Source organism: Typopeltis vanoorti, chromosome 25 (genome assembly GCF_054136105.1).
Source record: "Typopeltis vanoorti isolate ZY-2024b chromosome 25, IOZ_Tvanoo_1.0, whole genome shotgun sequence".
Taxonomy (NCBI): domain Eukaryota; kingdom Metazoa; phylum Arthropoda; class Arachnida; order Uropygi; family Thelyphonidae; genus Typopeltis; species Typopeltis vanoorti.
The window spans coordinates 72,078,412-72,099,902 of NC_143573.1; the positions used below are offsets into that span (position 1 = coordinate 72,078,412).

Sequence of the window (21,491 nt, forward strand, 5' to 3'; positions counted from 1 at the left end):
CCATTAGGAAAAAGAAAACCAGGACGCCCTCTTAAACGATTCAACAATGACTTCTAAGGCCGGAACAGGCCATACTAGGCCTAAATCCTTGATACGTATGATGATGGTGATGAATTTTCTAAAGGAAAATTTAATTTCAGTTTTATAGATATTATAAGATGGTTATCAGAAAGGTTAAGCAAAAGTTTTGTCTTCAATATTGTAGATTCCTTATTTTTCTTCTTTTTTTGAGAATAGAGTACTACTATTCTTGTGCATTGTTGATAAATGCATTTTAAAAATAACTTATGTGGTGTACATTTAAAATGAAATTTTGAGAATATTATCTTTACTTATTTGTAAAGATAATTTGTACATTAATTAATGATTACTTTTTTGTGTGCAGGGTAAATATGGAAATCTGGATAGTTCTTTAATTTCATTTGGACCTTGTCAGACACCTACCTTAGGATTTTGTGTAGAAAGGCATGATAAAATACAATCTTTTAAACCTGAACCCTTCTGGGTAATTCAAGTTAAGGTAAGTGCTGTTTTTATTATCATTATTAACATTAACATCTGACCACCGCGGAGTCAAAGGACTCGCTGTGGGAAGTCTGTACTGTCTCATTCAAAAAGAGCATTGAACCATGTCTTAAACTTATTCACAGTTTCTGCACTCAACACATATTCAGGCTATGCATTCCGCTCAACTGTCACTCTCCATGCAAAGAACCTACTTTTCACTCCCTTACTCACACCCACCTTATATAGCTTCCAGGGATGGACTCTAGTTCTACCCTTGACTCTCTCTCTCTGCTCTGCGAAATATCTCCTCCACATTAATTGGTGACAACTCCTCGCCAACTTATATGTTTTTTGGCACTAAAATTTCTTTTGCCGTTAAACCTTCTTTTAGAAAGAATTTTATGACTGCACGATACTCAATTTTATCCATTTCAAGGAATACAGACAACACTTTTGCTTCAGACAGCTGTATAAAACAAACTACTTGATAGAATGACTTGCAATTTCACATGGATGCGTATGACAGATGTACCAACTTGGAAAAAAAAAAAAAAACTTGCGGATTGTATTGCCATCTATGGTCAAGGCCGAGAACAATTCAGACCACCCTCATACATGGGAACCATAACCTCTTTGCTTCTGCATGTCAGTGTCCTCCTCTTTATTGCCATAATCCATTGTGATGTTATTACAGCTTTATCAATGTGGCACCTAAACTTCACATCTCTGTCTACCATCACTCCCAGATCTCTTTCACCTACTTCAAAATTTCTCTATTAATTGGATACTCTGCATCCCAACCTTGCTTACCATATTTCAAGACCTTGCACTTTTCAACATTAAACTGATAGCTCCACTCATTTGCCCACTCACATAGTCTATTCATATCCTCCTACAAGGCAATATGATTTGACAATTTGACAATTCTACTCCTCATTGTTTTTCCCAACTTGGCAAACAACTGCCCAATGTCATTAATGCAGAAGTTAAATGATAATGGTTTCAAAACAGATTTCTATGGTACTCCACTAGTGACCTTTCTCTTTGGGATATCACTCTGCCATACATAACCTGCTGATACCGCTTCTGACAGCTGATCAGTTATCTAATCCCATCTATTTCAGTTTAGCTACTAGCTTGTCATGTGGCAGCAGTTTGTCAAAAGGCCTTTGAAAAATCCATGTATGTTACTGTATATGCATCTCCTTTATTGAGTGAATTTTGTCACCTTTTAATACATAAGCAGATTGCTAAAAAATGCCCCCCCCCCCTCAACAAACCCATATACTGATCATCATAAATAATACTGCTATTATCAACCCATTTCTGAATCCTAGGCCTCACAACTTCTCTAACACTTTAATAACAACCCCACACACAGACTCAGTCTTACCCCCCTCCCCCAACCTTTGTGAACTAGAGCAGTTTTTCCCACCTGCCATTCTTTTGGACTCACTCTATTGCAAAAATCATGTTAAACAGGTGTGGCAAAGGTGCCTTTAATTCCATAGAGCATTCCCTCAAGACATGGTGATATATTGTCAAATCATATTGCCTTATTAACATCACATTTACTTAATTCATCATATACTTCCTGCTCATTCGCCATCAGTCCATCCTCAACCATATCCTCTATACTCCAGCTTCTCATGATGTTGCCTTCATGAGGATGAAATACACTGATAAACTGATCATTGAATACTTCAACTATATCCTCTGCATTGGTTACCAATCTGCCAATGTCATCAACTAGCATCATCCTCCCTTAATTATTTTTTCTTGTACTTGCCACATATCAAAAGAACTGACTGAGAGGTTTCTTAGGCTTGATTGGCTAATTTCTTTTCATGTTGCACTTTTGCTGTCTTTACCTACCAAGTTACCTTTCTTGCCTGCTCTTTGTACTCTTCATGCACCTGATTGTTACCACCAGTCATCTTGTGTTGCTTCCACAATGCCTTCTTCCAGATTTCATGCTTAATCTCTTCATTCATCCATGGAATACACTCAAACATTGCTGCTGTTGAATAGCTCTTGATCAGTGCCCATGCAGCATCTTTCTCCTTTCCATACTATAGCTCCCATTTGTCTCCTAAGTTTTTCATAATCACCAGTCTTGTAGTTCCACATATATCTCTTCTGCACAGAATTTCTCCTGTGGCTGGTGCAATCTAGGTGATCAGTTCATGGTCACTCTCGCCAACTGAGGGATGATTAGACACTCCGTTCACAATCATGATGATTGTGAACATATAACTAAATCTAAGTCTCTTAACTCTTGTATGTCCTCTGTTATATATTGCTTAAGCTGGTTGTCCCTAAAGATTTCAAGAAATTCATTCTCCTTATTACCTCATGATATCTCTTCATTCCAATCAATTATTGCAGTAAATGAAATCTCCCATAATGATCATCCTTTGCATGCTTACTAAGCTAATATCCTTGGTCTCCATCCTCCACATTCCCTGGCCTGTAGTAATACCCCACCAAATATCTCATTCTATCAACCTCAAAACTACTGCAACATTTTTATCATTGTATCTCTGTTAAGCATTCTGTATTTCTATTACTCTGCTTTGTCCTTTGTTTATTTATTTATTTCTACTGGATCGTATGTTCTCACGCTCTATAGTCTAACAAATTTATTTGTTTTATGACTGCACCATTTAGACTATGTAACTATGTATTGAGTGCAAGATTATACGATTTTAAACTAAAGGCAAAGCAGATATTGTTAGCATTCCCTGCTTATGTTAATATTTACCTTTAATTAATTGTTGCTTAATTAGTGATCACTTAAACTTTATCTTATGCAGGTTTGAAATTTTCAGGATAGTGCATTCACAGAATCAGTCCAATGTGTTGTTCACAATCCATTTAATTAAATCAAAAAGGAATATTTACAGTCTGATCCACGTTAACATGTATATATATAGGATGTCCCAAAATTCACGCAAGAAGTAATTTTGATAGAAAACACAGGTTTTTAATTAAAAATTGTAATTTCTTATTGATTCATAAAGTATACAGTATAGGGTTATGCATGGAATAGCATATCGGGTAAATGACCTCCACGGCTTTGCTGGCACATACGCACTCGTTTGTTGAAATTTTCCACGACCGTTTTGCATAAATGTGGCTGAATTTCATTGATACAGCATTCAATTTCCTCCTTCAAGGCATAGGTGGTCGTGGGCTTGTTGGCATAAATCTTAGACTTCAAAAAACCCCAAAGAAAAAAGCCCAATGGTGTTAAGTCACATGATCTGGGTGGCCAATTCTGATCACCAAAACGGGAAATTACACGACCAGGAAATGACTCATGCAGTAATTGAATTGTTTCTTGGGCTGTATGGCATGTGGCACCGTCTTGTTGAAACCACATGTCGTCCACATCCGTATCTTGCAATTTAGGCACAAAAAAACTGAATTATCATGTCGCGATAGCGAGCACCATTAACTGTTATTGCCTTACCAGCCGCATTTTCGAAGAAGAATGAACCGATGATGCCTTCAGCCCAAAATCCGCACCAAACAGTGACATGTTACACGACCAGGAAATGACTCATGCTATAATTGAATTGTTTCTTGGGCTGTATGGCATGAGGCACCGTCTTGTTGAAACCACATGTCGTCCACATCCATATCTTGCAATTTAGGCACAAAAAAACTGAATTATCATGTCGCGATAGCGAGCACCATTAACTGTTATTGCCTTATCAGCCGCATTTTCGAAGAAGAATGAACCGATGATGCCTTCAGCCCAAAATCCGCACCAAACAGTGACATGTTGTGGATGCATTTGTTTCTCAACAATCACTCATGGATTTTCTGAACCCCAAATGCGACAATTTTGTCGATTAACGAAGCCATCAAGATGAAAATGAGCCTCATCGCTGAAGATGATTTTGTTTGAAAAATAAGCATCCACTTGTTGTTGTTCCATAATCCATTCAACGAACTCTCTTCGCTGTGTGTGGTTCATTTTTAATAACCCTGAACTGTCAGCTGTCACGCTGTCTTTTTTTTCCTCGTTGGCAACACTTTACCGCACAAATGGCGCTAAATTTAAATCTTGCATGAATTTTGGGACACCCTGTATATATATATATATATGTGTGCAATTCCATTACAAGTGTTTGTCAATTTCAATTCCTCCTGATTCAGACTTAGTTCTATGTTTCTTCCCTTAAGGTTAAATCGCAATCTAGAATATCTTGTTAGTCAAATATGCACAAACTGACGATAAAACATACCTTGAGTAATCTTAATTCAGTATCAATATACATTATCTCAGTGGTTCCCAACCTGTGCTCAGCAGAGCCCTAAGGGCTCTGCATGCACTTCCCAGTGGCTCCACAGCTGCTCCAGGAAAATAAAATAAATAAAAATTGAATCAAATTAAAGAATAAGAAACAAAAAGTAGAATCAATCACTTCACAGTGAATTTTCATAGCGATAACATTGTGATTTCTTAGTGATTCTTCCGCGAGTTTTCTGTGCGTTTGACACCTCTTTGTGAGTGTTTAGTTGTGTAGTTAGTAAGTGTTCATTAATAAGACAGGGTAGGCCTAAGGGGCTCTGCCATAGAAATTGATTCTAAAAAGGGCTCCTCGAGTCAAAAAGGTTGGGAACCACTGCATTATCTTATTGTACCCATAAACAGACACACTTGATGTACATTTGTAAAAATAATCATAATTAAAATTCTGAATATTTTACGAATTGTTTATGTTAAAATGTTTATTAGCTTTAGTTTCATAACACCAATTGTCGGCACTTGCAATGTGCCCATTATTGAAATTGTTTTGTCAAAAATGATATGTAAAGAAGTTAAAAAATTGATCTACTTACTATATTTGATATTTGTATTATTACTTACAAGTATTTTATTGTAATTTAAAATTAAGTTTTGTGTTTATTATGAAGACATTCTCTCTTGTCGCTAACACTGTCTCAGCCATTATTTATACCTAACTTCTTGCTTACCAGTTTCATGAAGTGTGCATGCTCACCGAGAAGTTTGATGTGCGATTGACAGTTGACAAGTTCGGTATCAAAGCAAAGGGAGAGTAAACAAGGATAGCGTTCGGAAGGAATTTAGAACACAGGCCAGCAGATATTTAGGTTCGGAGGAACTTAAGTTTTTTATGTGACAGTCTGAGGAAAATTAATAGTATATTCCAAAAAAGAATCGCGGAACTATTAAGTTTTAATGTGGAATAAGTAATGTGGATAAATAAAAGAAAATATTGCTATATGCGTTGTAAATGGAATATTGGAGGAAACGCTAATTGAAAGATTTATAGTAGATTCCGAAAAGGGAATCATAGAACTTAAATGTTTTTTTTTTTTTATTGGAAGAGTAAGACTTCTGCTGTATGCATGCATTTCTCAAAACTTTCTTATATGGTCATGTATGGACATCCGAACATGATGACATCATACTTCACGCATCTTTTGAAATTTTAACTCACCCCCCACCTCACACAAAAAAATAATAATAATAAAATTACAGTAAGCAGATAATGTATTACAGTCTGTTATGAAAATTTCACTAAACTCATCTGCTAGCTTTCAAAGAGAGAGGATAAAATAAAAGATTGCCAATAATTTTAAAGGTAACTAAAATGATAAAGTATGGTCAAAGAATTGCAGTACTTCTTGTTCACATTATTTTTGTGGTATTTTCTTGTTTTTGCTATCATATTAAGCAGTTAGTTGCAGTTTTCTCTCTCTCTCTCTCTCTCCCTCCCCCCTCCTTCCCAATCTCTCTGTATAAACAAACATGTTTTTTGTTGAGCATTCCATTTTTATAAAAGTAAAATTTTTATACCAAGTAACTTCTAATTGGAAAACTGAACTTCAAACTAATTATTCATTTTGCTGCAATGTATTCTTAATGCTGATTTTATGCTGTTTGCTGATTTATTTTTTTACAAATGGTACTGATTTAACAATAATCATGTTTACTTTGTGCATGTATACCTGGTAAGCCAAGTAACTGCAAATGAAAATTACTTTAAAAAAAATCAGTGTTTATTCTTCCTTATTAAATTATTTTGTTAACTTGTATTATATCATATGTAATATCATGAAAAACTTCTAGTGTTATAATAGAAACATTCTGTCAAGACAAGATGTATCGATATGCAGAGGTAGGAACGCTGCAGTTGGTACCAGTATCAGAAGTGTCAGTGATATGATATTTTATTGGAATTATCACACTGAAAGAAGGTGCATAGCTATGAATTTGTCAAGGGCACCAGTAACCAAGCTATGCTACTATTGATGTGTACCTTGTTTCTAAAAAATTGTAATTCGTATAATTTCTTTATATGTTGCAACCGATAAAAAAAAAAAAAATAATAAAAATAAAAGAAAGAAAAGACATAAGCCAAAATTACTGATTTTTAGGTATGATGCTTAAAAGCATGCCAATGGATGCATCAAGTGAATCAGGAGAACTACACAAAGTTATTTACAGTAATTACTGTAAGAATCATTGCAGGGAAAATAGAAGCATCATTTTTTTTCCATGCAGAATGACTGTTGATTACTCTGGAATGGTGGAACATGAATGAATACATGTGATCTGTGATACTTTGGGTAAGGGGAAAGAAATGATGAATTTAGAGTTTGGCACTTTTTTTAAAAGGACAATGAAAATATGTTACAAGCCAGGAAATTGTATAATAAAAAAGGAAATTTTTGTTTCCTTAGTATTGGTCACTCACTCCTGTATATACAGCATATTCAACTTGTGAAATCTATTATACTGTCCTAAAATGACTGATTCATAGTTGAATTTAGCACTAATAATATAATTTAAATTTTCTGAAAAATAGCCGATTTTTATGTGCCATTTTTCATGTATTTGTGATATGTAGATGTGTGAAAGCAAACAATATGATTGCAGCACTTAAGCTGTTAACTATTTATTGAATGGGAGAGATTTTTCAAAGGTAGCACTAGGAGCATTCCTACAAGTTGCGTAAGGTTGTGCTGAATAAGAATGAGACCTGTTTTTTGATCCCCCCCTCCTTTTGTTTTCCTTATAGAGTGGGTGATGTTTAAATGGAGTTAGAGTGCGAATAGGTTTACGATAGATGTGCTGCAAGCAGAGCTAACCTTTGACTTTAGAAATTCAAAACTGTAACGATATTTTTTTTAGTATATGTGTCTGTGTGTGTGGGGGGGAAATGCACAATATTCAGCTTAATCTAATCAGAATTGTTTATGATTCATTATGTGCGATTATTTGGCTAAGGCTTTTGATAGGATACCACATTACTTTTGTACAGACATTGACTCTTGAGGAATAAATACCTGTTTCTTTCCTATAACAGTCATGAATTTTCTCAAATGGTTTTGTGCTGTTTCCCAAGTTTTTTTCTTCAGCATCTTCATTCTTGTTGTCTTCTGTTTCCATCCTTTGTTCAGTGGATTATTGTTATTCACTAACTCAATTAACTTTTCATTGGTAAGAGTTTGTGCACTAGGTACAATGATGTCATTTTGTATCCAGTCGTCTGTTTCTTGGGCAATATTCCCAGATCACAGTGCCTCTTATCTCCAGAACACTTACCTTCTTAATGAGTAATACTTGTCTTTGTTTCTCAGATTCCTCGTCATTGTCTTCTGAATCAAACATTGCCAACGTGGGTCAAATTCTATTCCAGGCATGCTTTGGTGCAGAGACTGTTACACCCTTCTATGAGCTCCCTGTTGCTGCTTTTATTGTATATTTTGCAAGAAATTCCTAGAGTGACCATTCAAAATTGACAAGGTTTCTTAAATAAGTCTTTCTGTATAAATGTTTCAAGCTTCTGATTATTCCTTGATCTATTGGTTGAATAACGACACTACAGTTCAGTGGCAGAGAGAGAGAGAGATGGCAGAAATATTTCTCCTGGCAAGATTTTTGATTTCTGGATGTGCTGGTCTACTATAATAAGACCACAGGAGTGGTTGCTGGAAGTCCAGGTTTTCTGTTATGTCTGATTACTTTGGGTACAAAATGATGCATGAATTATTCCTGGAATATCTATTTAATCCTTGCATTTTTTTGGCTTCTGTAGATGACAGGGAGAGATACTCCCAGAAATGCTTGGATGACAGCTTTTTGAAATCACAAGGGGTCTGCTTCTGTGGATTCCAGCAGCTTTGGCATAACACAAAATAGCAACCCACTCGTTACTTTGTTTATATCCAGCTGATGAGTCATGTTCATTGCTGTGCACCATAGTTGATGTGGGTAACATCCACCAAAACAAGCCGATCTCATCTGCATTATCACATGCATATCATATCATATGCACTAGTTATCATGAACAATTTCTTGGAAAGCTTTTTCACTAATTATTCAACCTGGCATAGGAATCTCCTTTTCTCATTTCTGCTAATACATCACTTCATCAGTGGTTTTGTTAGTGGTTTCCGCTTACTTAGCATCATAGATGATTCCTGTGAATTAAAAAAAAAAAAAAAAAAAAAAAAAAAAAACTTAAAAAGACTCCTTTCTTGCTAAAATATCTACTACAGTATCAAAATCTGAGATCTGGTGTTTCCCTTTCGATCTTTTTTATGATTTCAATTTTTTTTTTTAATGTTTAATATCACCCATTATCTTTTCTTCTTGCTAAGTGATGATTTAGACACATCCCACTACTGCTTTCAATAAAACCAAAAATTAAAAGTTCAAATGCATGGAACCACCTTACAATATTTCAAGGATAAAAACATTCTGCTTCATACTTTATGTATTTCATTTGTTCAAAATAATCAATAATAGACTACTTTATCAGCTCAGCTAAGCTAATGCCTTTTTTTTATTCCCGTATACAGGGAGTAGGCGAGGCCATTTAGCCCTATCTAACTTTTTTGGAGACTGAGTGGGCAGTTCAATCTCCACTGGAACCAATCAGAGACAGATGGCCCAAGGCTATCACTAATTAAGCAGTACACAGTGAAGAGAGATGGCTCAAATGTGCCGCCATCTTGTGGTCCCTAACTCTAACACAATATATTTTTAATGTCTGAAATAATGTGGGTTCTACGGTCGATTTTCTTGAGTTTACAGGACGAAAAAGCCAAGTTTCTGGGAGGAAAAACCCGCTTGCCCATGCCAGAGATCGACTAACTAGGGAACCGGTCAAAAAAAGGCTTAGAAAAATTTCCTCTAGTCGGCGACTAGACTCGAAACCAAGTCTTCCTTCATGTGGCCAAGTGCCGTGATGTGCAAACGCCACATTTGCTATAAAGTAGTCTATCTCACATCACGGCCAAGCGGCGTGATGTTGGATAGACTACTTTATAGCAAATGAAAAAGCAGCAAACCTCTTCCTAGACATTAAAGTTAGAAGAGGGCTAGAAATTTACACAGATCACTATTTAGTACATGCTTCCACCAAGCTTGCTACAAAAAAAAAAATAAAGAACTAGAGAAACAAAATCTAATTACAAAGTAAGACTACTAAATGATTCAAGTATAAGAAATTATACTAACAGAGAATTAATAACTACTTAGAAAAAAAATACAAGAAAATGAAGACATTGAAAAAGAATGGAAGAATATAAAAGAAATTATCGCATCAGCAGCACACGAAAGACCAGAAACACACAAAAAATATCATAAAAATAAAAAATTACATATATGGGACAATGAAATAAAAACAATAATTGAAAATAAAAAGCTGGCTTTTAAAAGATGGTTAAGTATCGAGAAACAAGAAGATGAAATTGAATATTAAAAAAAAAGACAAGTAATAGCCAAAAGAGAAACAAGAAAGAGACACAGAGAAAGCTGGGAAAAATTTGTACCATATCTAGAAAATAACATATACAAAATAAGACCCAGCGCGTACAAAATACTAAAACACATGAATGCAGATATAAAATAAACTGCAAATATAAATTGTGAAATAAATGTAAAAGAATTCTTCGATTACTTTACAGAACTTTGGACAGATAACACTAGCATCAAAAATAATTACACCAGAAACTTACAAAATACTTTAAATGATATGATAACAATGAAAGAATTAAAGGACAACCTAAATAAAATAAAAAATGTCAAATCAGCAGGAGAAGATGGGATAAACTTCGAACTGTATAATTTGCTGGAAAAAAATTTCATCAAAGATTACTAAAATTTTTAAATAAAATATATACAAATGGACAAATACCAATAGAATGGAATACAAGCATAGTAATACCTATATTTAACAAAAGGGGATAAAACAAAACCTGCTAACTACAGAGGTATTAGTTTGAATACATGCTACAAAATATATAGCAGAATACTTAATGAAAAACTACAAATATACAGTGAAAAAATATTATTACAATGTCAAAATGGATTTGGAAAAGGATGCTCTACAATGGATGCAGCTTTCTGTTTAAAACTATTTATAGAAAAAAAAGAAGAGAATTTAATTTGGAAACTCATCTTTTGTTTATAGATTATGAAAAAGCATCTGACAAAGTAAAAAGATATATATACTGTTTGATATATTACAAAGAATAAAAATAATGAAATAAAAATAAATGAAAAGTTGTCTGAAAAACAATCTATAAACCAAGGAGTAAGACAGGGATGCCCTCTGTCTCCAACACTTTTCAATATTTAATTTTAATATTAATAAAATATTAATACAGTGGAACACCTTAAACAATCAAGGTATAGAAATTTCCTGGAATAACAAAATAAATACGCTATTATTTGCAGATGATCAGGTAAAAATATCAGATAAGGAAGACAATTTACAAAGAGCAATATATAATTTAAACATTATAGTAGAACAGTTTGGAATGAAAATTTCCATAGATAAAACAAAAACATTGCATTTTGCAGAGAAACTTCAGTCATAAGCAAAATAGTTATTAATAATAAAATAATAGAACAGATAAATACTTCCAGTTATCTTGGATGTGAAATATCATATGAAGGAGAAAAAGACATAAAATTAAAACTTCAAAATTTTTACAGATTATAGGCCTAATAAATAGAACACTCAACCCAAATGTAGTACAAAAAGAAACATGCTTGAAAATATACAATACTTTAGCAGTGCCACACATTATTATATGGCAGTGAAATTTAGGCAATAAACAAAGAATAAAAACAAGTGAAATGAGATTTATGAGAAGAACTGCAAAATACACATTATTAGATCCAGAAAGGAACGAAGACATTTTAAAAGAACTAAAAACAAAATCAATAGAAGAAAAACTCATCATCATCAAATTCCTGCCATGTACCCTCAAGGGGTGTACAGGATATGATAGTACTACATGAAAAAATTACATCATTACTAACTTCCTATCTACAATTTTCCTCCAAATCAGTCTGCTGCTTGTCAAGACTCCAACGTTATCAGATCTTATATTTCTGTCGTCTAAGGCACTTTGTACGGTATCAATCCACCTATATCTTGGTCTTCCTCTGGGTCGTTTTCCTGCCAACCTGACAGAGAACACTTGTTTTGCTAATCTTTTCTCTCCCATTCTATTTAAGTGACCATACCACCTGAAATTAGTTCTGCTAATGCATTTCTGGATGCTGACAATGTCAAGTTGTTTCCTAATATCATCATTTTTAATAATATGATATTGCCATTGATGCCATCTGTTCACGCCTCTAATCTTTCTCAGGACTCTCATATCTGCGGTCTCTAGTCTTTGGTCAAGTGTTTTACTTCTGACATAGTTCTCAGATCCATAAGTTAAAACTGGTTTGAACACTGCCTTGTATGCAGCTAATTTAGTGTTCCGACTAGTTTCTCTCTTATTCCATATGAATTTATTCAATTGACTTCCCACCATACCAGCTTTGCTGATTCTGTTGTCTATTTCTATATTTTATTTACAATCTTCAGTAAAAATCGTGTATAAGTAGCTGAAATGTTTTAATAGTTCCACTGGTTCTCCATTCATAACACAGTTGACATTTTCAATGATTCTACCTATTTTCATTGTCTTTGTCTTTTTATTGCTGACCTTCATACCATATCTATTACAACAGCTATTCAATTTAGTCAGAGAATCTTGCAGACTTGTAGCGGATTTATTTAGAAGTATAACATCATCTGCATAAAGCAAAGAGCTGACATTAACATCTCCTATTTTGATATCAGGTTTAATACCACTTTCCTTCATAATGTGATCCATATAGATAATGAACAACAGAGAGAATAATGTACATCCTTGTCTCACACCAGATTTAACATTAAACCATCTTCCTGTACTTCCTTCAATTCTAACTGCTGACTTACAACTCAAATAAAGACTAAGTATTGCTTGATATAATGCCCCGTTGACACCATATAACTGCAACGTATTGAATAGCTTCTCTCTTGGCACCTTGTCATATGCCTTTTCCAAATCGACAAAACTTAAATACAGATCTTTGTTATATTTCCATGCTTTCTCAACTATTTGTTGTAAAGTGAAGATCTGATCCTGACAGCCACTATTTGGCCTGAATACAGCTTGTTCTTCACCCAGCTTTTCTTCCACAATTCTTCTCAACCGTTTCTCAAGTATACTTGCATAGATCTTGCCAGGAACACTCAGTAGGGAAATACCTCCGTAATTCTCACATTCGTTTTATTTCCCTTTTTATATATGGGTACTATGAGAGCTCTACTCTAATCATCGGGAATTCGTCCCTCTGTCCAGGCTTTCTGAACTATGCAGTGTAGCCACTGTAAGACTCTTATAACACCATACTTCAGCATTTCTGGTCGAATATCATCTACTCCTGCTGCCTTTCCACATTTCAATCCTTTGATGGCTTTTTCTACTTCAAGTATGGATATGTATTCCTGACTGCATGCCTGGTCAGTGTTTTTTACCACTGCGCTGTCATCACTGCTTGTTTCATTTAGCAGTTTTTCAAAGTAATTACTCCATACTTCAAGGATATCTTTTTCTCCCGTTTTCATGTCGCCTTTATCATCTCTAACTCCTTTTACAGCACTCTTTCTTCCATTCCTAAGCTTCTTCAACAACTTCCAGAATATTTTGCCTCTTCTTGATATTTATTTTCTATATTCTTGCCAAAGTCCTTCCATGACTTTTGTTTAGCTAGTTTTACACACTGTTTAGCTTTCTTACATTTGTCTCTGTATTCTGTAAGAGTAAAAGCTGACTTATTTGCCAGGAACTTTTGATATGCTTTCTTCTTTTCCTTCACTGCCTCTTTAACTTCCTGTGTCCACCAGGGAGTTCTGATTTTTTTTTTCCTTGCACACAACCTCACCACATGCCTCTCTGGCAGAATCAATGTTTTCTTCAGAGTTTGCCACTGAATCTCCAAGGTTTGATTCCTGTTCTCAAACTCTTTCATTTTCTTTTCAATAATCTTTCTGTATTTTAGTTTTCAGTTCACATCTGAGAGCTGCTCAACTTTTATTCGCTTTAAAACTTTCTTACATGTTATTCTTTTCAATATAAAATTCAATTTTATCCTGCTCAAGACTAAATAGTGATCACTTCCAATTTCAAATCCTCTGTACACTCTGGTGTTCTGCACCAGGCAGAAAACATCACTATCAACAATAAGATAACTGGTAATTAGTTTACGGAATTAACAACACATAAAGTATATTAATTAAAGGTAACTTTAATGAATAACTTCTATATTTCGGCAACGTCACATTGCCATCTTCAGGAACATAAAGATATGGTATGTGCACTCAGGAACTAACACAAAGCAAATGAGGAAGAAAGCAAGAAACTAATATTGTTCCTAAAGTCCTAATGATGCCCTCTTGTGGGCTAATTTGATAGTCTTGGTAGTTGGACTGAAGTTCTCATAATGAAAGGCTCCCAAATTTGGGGCAGTTATTCATTATAGAAGTTATGATATATGATATAAGTCTCAGAACACAGGTGACCATATCTGCACACAGTACTCCAGATCTGGTCTTATCAAAGCCTTGTGAAGTGGGAGAATAACATAACTTATTTTAATGAAATATAAAACCAAAACAAACCACTAAATTATAAAAGGATGTTTATTGACTAGCTTATATATTTTGCTGGGTTTCAAACCAACAGTTACAGTACAGCAACATGTTACAATTTATAAACAACATTGAGTAAGTGAAACAATTTGAATTCTAATGGACAAAAGATCTCAAGTCGTAATTTGACACCATCTAATGTATAAAAGAAGTTGTTATAGTTGTGTAGAAATTGATCTTAAGATGATTTCTTCCAAGTCAGTAAACATTCTTTTCTAATTTAGTAGTTTGCTTTGGTGTTGTAATACCGTTTAAATAAGTTATGAATGTCCAACACCTAAGCCTGTCTACAAGAGATAATAACTTCCTTTTTCTTACAAGTTAGGTTCTCTTTAGCAGTGCACTTATCTGATGAGATGATTTAACCACTTTAGCATTGTATCCCTAAACTTTCTCTTTTTATTTTTTCCTCTCTTCCTATCATAAAATCCCCTGTCATTGACAGCATACAGCATATTATCATTAATATGCAATATCTTTCATTCAGAATGAATAATCTTACACTAGCAATTCTGAACTGAGAATTTGTTAGCATTTTTCCATATAACCATTCTGTTTAAGTCATCTTGCTGGGATTCTAAAATGTGCAAAGGCAATAAATGAAAAGGAACATATCTGCGGTGTCCTTTATCACTCATCACAACTTGGCATCATCTGCAAATAACTATCACCCTCTAGACCAGTGGTTCTTAACCTTTTCACTGGTTTGCACCCCAGTGAACTTCGATTTACATTCTCTCACCCCTTGAAAAATGCATTTTTTATTTGTTAGAAAAGAAAATTTATTGCAAAAGATTTTATTGATAAATACTTATACATATCAACATAAAATCAAGATAACATATCAATATTTAGTGACTAATTTGTTGTTGCTTTTTCATAATATTTTGAAAGCAAGGTTCCTTTTTTGAAAGGGCTACATGGATATCATCACTTGCATTTAAGCAATTTCGGGTTTTTGTTTTTATGTGCAAAAGTGATGAAAATCCCATTTCGCAAATATAGGAGGTAGCAAATGGTAGAAGTGTCTACAATGCTGCCTTTGCTAGTTGTGGAAATGGTTCTAACTGAATACACCAGAATTGTTCTAAATCCAATTTTTGAAATTCCATCTGAATACATGCACTGGCTCGCATTTCAATAAGATCATCTTTTATTAAATTACCATCGTTTATCCAATTAAGATCAAAAAGAAATGGATCCAGTATCCATCCCTACTCTTTGCCAATTTCTCCTGTGGAAAAATATCCATGAAAAGAATCAATCAGTTGTTGCAAATGTATTACAATTTCAGGTAAAATTGTGACTTTTTCATTTTCCAGAACAATTTCATCAAGCAAGGGAAAGTTTGCAAAATTACCATTTTCAACTCAACGTATCCAAATTTTTATAGTTTTTCAATAAAAGCAAATAATTTTTTCACTAGATATCATTATATTCTTATCATACCCTTGTATTGATATATTTAATTCATTTAGGTGAGCAAAAATATCTGCTAAGTAGGCCAAGCGAATTACTGCATCTTCTTTCAGTCTTGAACTAAATTACAATTCTGGTTAGTAAGAAACTGAATAATCTCCTCATGCATTTCAAAAACTCTGCTAAGCATACGTCCCTTGGAGAACCATCTTATATCAGTGTGATAAAGAAGCAGCACACTATGGTTAGCACCGATTTCTTCGCAGAAAGCATGAATGATAAAATGATTAAGTGCCTGTCCTCGAATATAATTTACTATGTTTACCGCTGTAGCTAAATATTTTTTTAAGTTCTCTGGCAAAGTTTTTGATGCAAGCGCATGAATCGAAGTACCGCAAGTTATTGTAACTTGCGGTACTTCTTTTTTGATATAGGCAAAAAAAAATGGAATTATGGCCTAGCATCACAGGTGCACCATCAGTACATATTGAGCTAATCACATCCATTGGTATTTGATGTTTGAAGAAAAAGTTTTTAATGTGTTTAAAATCATCAATTCCTTTTGCTGCCAGTTCCAGTTGATCACAAAATAAAAATTCTTCCAAAATTTCCTATTCCTTTATGTATCACATAAATACTAATAACTCACAGCAGTTATCGTCAGTTGACTCGTCCAATTGAATACACACTTTCAGAGGACTGGTTTTAATATCTTGTACTACTTGCAGTAAAATATGCTGACAGATGTCTTGAATGCATGATCAAATCACATTGTTTGATAATGGAATCTGCTAAATTTTTTTATGTACATCAGAACCCAATACAATTTTTGCAATTTCCAATGCATATGGTTTCACTAATTCTTCAGCTATTGTATGAGGCATTTTTTTTCTTTATGCACAGATATGCCACCTGATAAGAAGCTTCTAGGAAAGACTTCTGAACAACTGCAGAGTCAAATTTTGTAATGGTACCACTGGTATCGAATCATGCCTTCATAGACTTCAAGATGTTAAGTGTATGTTCTGCAGCTTTAACACCATGCTGATTGTTGAAATGTTCTAACAACTTTGACAGTTTAAGATATTTTGCAACATAAAATGCGTTGTGGTCTTTGAGTACTGTCTTTCTCTGTTGCATAAATAAATCTGTAAGCAACATAATCGTCTTTCCATTGGCATCTTTTTGACATGGCAAGGATGACTTCAAATAATAAATTAATATTTACATATTATTTAACTATGCATTTGGCCATGGTTCCTTAAGAAAATTATAAAATAATGTGTAAACAGAAATTAATTTTAGTTCTTACTCTAAACTTTTCAAAATTTGAGAGAAAAAATTTAATCAATTGTTCTTTACTTACTGATTACTGTCGATAAAAAAAAAAGATAGCGTTCATTTGTCACTTGATTCACTTTGATCCAATTTGCAATGGTGAGTGTAGTGTATGCTCAGCAAGTATCCGTGCGTTCAACTTGGATGCATGCGTGAGCATTTGTGAGCGGCAGTACATTCGGGGATATTTTGTGAATATAGTGGTTTTTAATTTCTTAAAATGTAACAAATAAAAAAATATGTATAACTTATATTTAATGATTCTTGGTGAAATAGAATAATTCTGTATGGGTTAAAAGATTATGTATCTTAAATATAATTTAGTTTGCATTACTTTTTCCTCTTGTGAAAAAAGCAAATGTGATTTAAATAATTAGTCCATATATGCTGGAATAAATTTTCCAGCTCGCACTTCCAGAGTTGCACGCACCCCTAGTTAAGAAACACTGTCCTAGACCAGTGCTTCCCAAACTTTGGGCCGTTAGTTTTGTTGTTGAGGGAGGCCGTGAAATAATGAAAACAAATTTAAAATGTTTTAAGACTAAGTGTGCCATGTTAAATGTGTGTGTAAGATGCTAAAAATATAATATTTGCATTTAATTTTTTGCAGTATTCGCTGTGTATGTTTTGTATTGTATATAAATACAGTACATATTATAATAATATATGTGTGTATTATGATTTTTTTTTCGATGGAGGCCATGAATTATTTTAATTTTTCCAAGGGAGCCTTTACATCCATAAGTTCGGGAAGCACTGCTCTAGACCTTAATATACAATTTAAACTGCAATGACCCAAGTATAGAATCCTGTGAATGAATGAAACAGTATCCATTAAGTATAATATGAATCTGCCAGTTGTGCAGAAGATACACGAGCCAGTTTGGAATCAGTAGGCAAGAAGAAAAAGTTCACTGTTAAGAAATATTCTGAATGGCAAGTTCTTTGAATTTCCTGTTGATGTCTTCTGGAACCAGTAAGATAATGAAGAAAGTTGAAATAAAGAATGCAGTAGAAAAATGTACTGTGCAAGAAGGCTGAGATTGTTGTAGAGAGTTGAAAGATCTTTAGGAACTGGTCACAGTCTAAGATTGTTTAAGGACCACTTAATTTACTTTTCATATTGGAAAACAAAACATGATTTCTAAATTGCATTCTGACAATTTGAAGATGTTAAATTAATCCGAGTTATGTGTTTTCACCAACATAACTGTTCTTCCATCACTGGAAGGCTAGTTTTTGTTCTTCATGCATGTGCGGGTCATTATTTTTTAAATTATTTCTTTTTAAATTTTAATTTTGAGGTGATAAGTTGAGGAAACAATAGGTAATGGACTTTCAGGGCAGAAGCTGTCCCATAATGATTGATGTCTATTATGAATTTACTAATACAAAGCAAAGCTTTTGATTCAGTATCATGTCAGCCAGATTTTACTCTGTTGAGAAAAATACTTTATATGCAATACCATGTGATTATTCGATTTTGTTATTTATGTAGACATGATTCTAGTTTTAAGAATAAATTTTAAATATATTGCTCTTTTAGACCTGAATGAACTGCTTCAAAATTATTTAAAGACAGTATTTTTTTTTCAATAATCGTAAGTCTCAATCTCTCTTCATACATCTATAGGTTACCACATCATCTGGTGAGACTCTTACTCTGGACTGGAACAGAATAAGGATATTTGATAATGATGTTGCATCTATGTTTTTACAAACAGTAAAAGATAAAAAAGAAGCTATGTAAGTTTATTATAATGTTTTAATTCTCTTTCTCCTAACTAATAGGAAAAGTGTAAGCTTTTTTACTGCAATGCTTGGATAAAATAATTTATTTGTTTACCAAAAAATTCAAATAATGACTTTTATTGCCCTATAGGAAGTAGACAAGGCTGTTTTAACCAATTTTTAGAGATATGGGGAGGGTATCTATCTCCATTGGCAGCCAATCAGAGATAGCTGGCCCAAGACTATCACTAATTATGAATGTCATCTGATAAAAAGACAGCAGACAAGTGTTTCCAACTCTTGGAAGAACTTGTCTGCTATCTAACAACAACAGTTCATCATCATCATTGCCCATGGATCCAATGCTTGTTGGTGTCCACTTCCTGTTTCATCATCCTTTGCTATTTTACTCTGTCCACTGCCAGATGACTCAAATCCTTTATGGGAAGACTCACTAATTTACTTTTCCACATCTTGGCTTTGCCTATAGCCAAGCTTTTGTTAGCTTTAGCGTTTGTTATTTAGGATCTTATTTCTCTCTTACAGTCTAAATCATCATATTGCTCCCTAGGTAGTTGCTAACCTCTTCTGGCACTTGTCCATTGACCTTTAATTGCTTTTTCATCCTCTTCTCTACGAATATCATTGATTTTCTTTTTTTATTTATGTTCATTATCAGACCATATCTCTTTCCTTCTTCATTTAACTTCAGCACTGTTTTTTTTTTAGTTCATCTTCTTCAATAATGACTGTCATCTGCAAATCACAAGTTTATCTTAGTACCTTAAATTGAAATTCCCCTTATATTATCCTTTATGACATCCATTGTTCTTTCTAAAAGCAGGATAAAGATGCTTGGAGATATTGGGTCTCCTTGTTTCGTGCCTCTTGTTGTCTGGAACCATCTTCCCATTTCTCATAGCAGCCTCTGCATTGTCATTAATGTTCTGCAAGAGACATATCACTTTCTTGTCCACTCCATAAGATTTGAGTACAGTCCATGCCATTTTCTGATCTATATTGTCAAATGCTTTCTGAAAGTCAACAAAATAGGTATAAACATTTTTATTTTTATGTAGGCTTTCTCCACAATTAATCTTACCATTAGTATTTGATGCACAGTGCTTCTGTCTCTTCTCATGTTAATATATTAACAGAACATCATAAGTACTTTTCCCACTGACTCATTAGAGCTATTGTTCTGTAATTTTTGAACTTTTGCTTCTTTTTTGTGAATAAGTATTAAGATTGATCTTGTCCATTCTTTTAGTGTTTTGCTTTCCTCCCATGCCATGTATGCAACAGGTACAGTTCATCTCTTATCAACCTTGCCACCATGTTTCAAGATCTCTCCAGTTATCTCATCATTCCCAGGGCTTTTATAGTTTTTTAAATGTTTTACTGCCTTTACTACCTCATCCCTCATTATATCTGTTTCTCCAGCTGTGCTTGGTGGTGGTAGTATTTTTCTTAATTCATCAATTCTTTTGGACCTCAACACTCCCCTTGTTTTATATAACTCTGAGAGGTATTTTGTCTATCTCTCTCTTCTATATCTTCTGTGTTCATCAAGATTTGACCATTTTCATTATTTATGGCTCTCAGCTTTGGACTCCATTTCTTGTTGATGTTTCTGATCATGTTATATACTTCTCTTGTTCTGTATTCATCAAAGTATTTATTGATTTCCTTGCACTGTTCCGCTAGCCATTTTGATATGTCTCCTAACTGCCTTCTTTACTTCACTACATTTTACTCCATATTGTTCTTCCATTTCTGCAGAGATCTCTCTCTCTCTCCTAATCTTTAAAGCTCTTTTTTTTTTCTTGAATTATCTTTAATGTTTTTTCCTTTGAGAACCACCTCTTCTTTGGCATTTCTGTCTCTGGCACTGTTTACTGTTTGTTCCACTGCTTTCTTGATTGCAGACACCACTTTGTTATTTCTCTCCTCCAGTTCCTTTTCCATAATGGATTTCAGTTCTTCCTCAAGCACTTTGTCTATAATTTCCTCACTCAGTGTCTTCATATTCCTCTGATTCTGAAATTGTGCCTTTACTTGCTTGAGTTTCAACTTGATATTGGCAATCACTAAGCTATGATCCAATTCCATGTCTGCTCTTTGAAACGTTCAACACTGCTGAACTGATGTATCCTATCTCTTGTTTATGAGTATCATACTTCCTGCGATCTTGCTGCTGGAAATGCATGTTACAAATTACTGTCATACTTCAGGGCAAATTCAAGCATTCTTTCTTCTTTTTCATTACTTTCTCCATATTTTCCCATTAAGTCCCATAAATTTTTCTTTCTAATCTTTGCATTCCAATAATTAGTATATCTTTGGTACTGATTTCAAGGTTCTTTCCAAGTTGCTGTAGAATAACTGTATTTCTTCTTCAGTACTTTCTGAAGTGGGTGAATAGGCCTGATTTTTTTTTTTTTATGTTGGGCCCATATACGAGAG

The 21,491-nt window shown here is 34.0% G+C and overlaps 1 protein-coding gene across 1 annotated transcript in view; it reads left to right on the top strand.

Annotated features, from left to right (window-relative positions):
* The window catches only part of Top3beta (DNA topoisomerase 3-beta), a 233,460-nt gene that overhangs the window by 59,117 nt on the left and 152,852 nt on the right, over nt 1-21,491 (top strand). The window contains exons 5-6 of the mRNA XM_090414786.1: nt 386-520; nt 18,928-19,040. Coding sequence (XP_090270912.1) covers nt 386-520; nt 18,928-19,040 — 248 coding nt within the window. The remainder of the gene's footprint in view (nt 1-385; nt 521-18,927; nt 19,041-21,491) is intronic.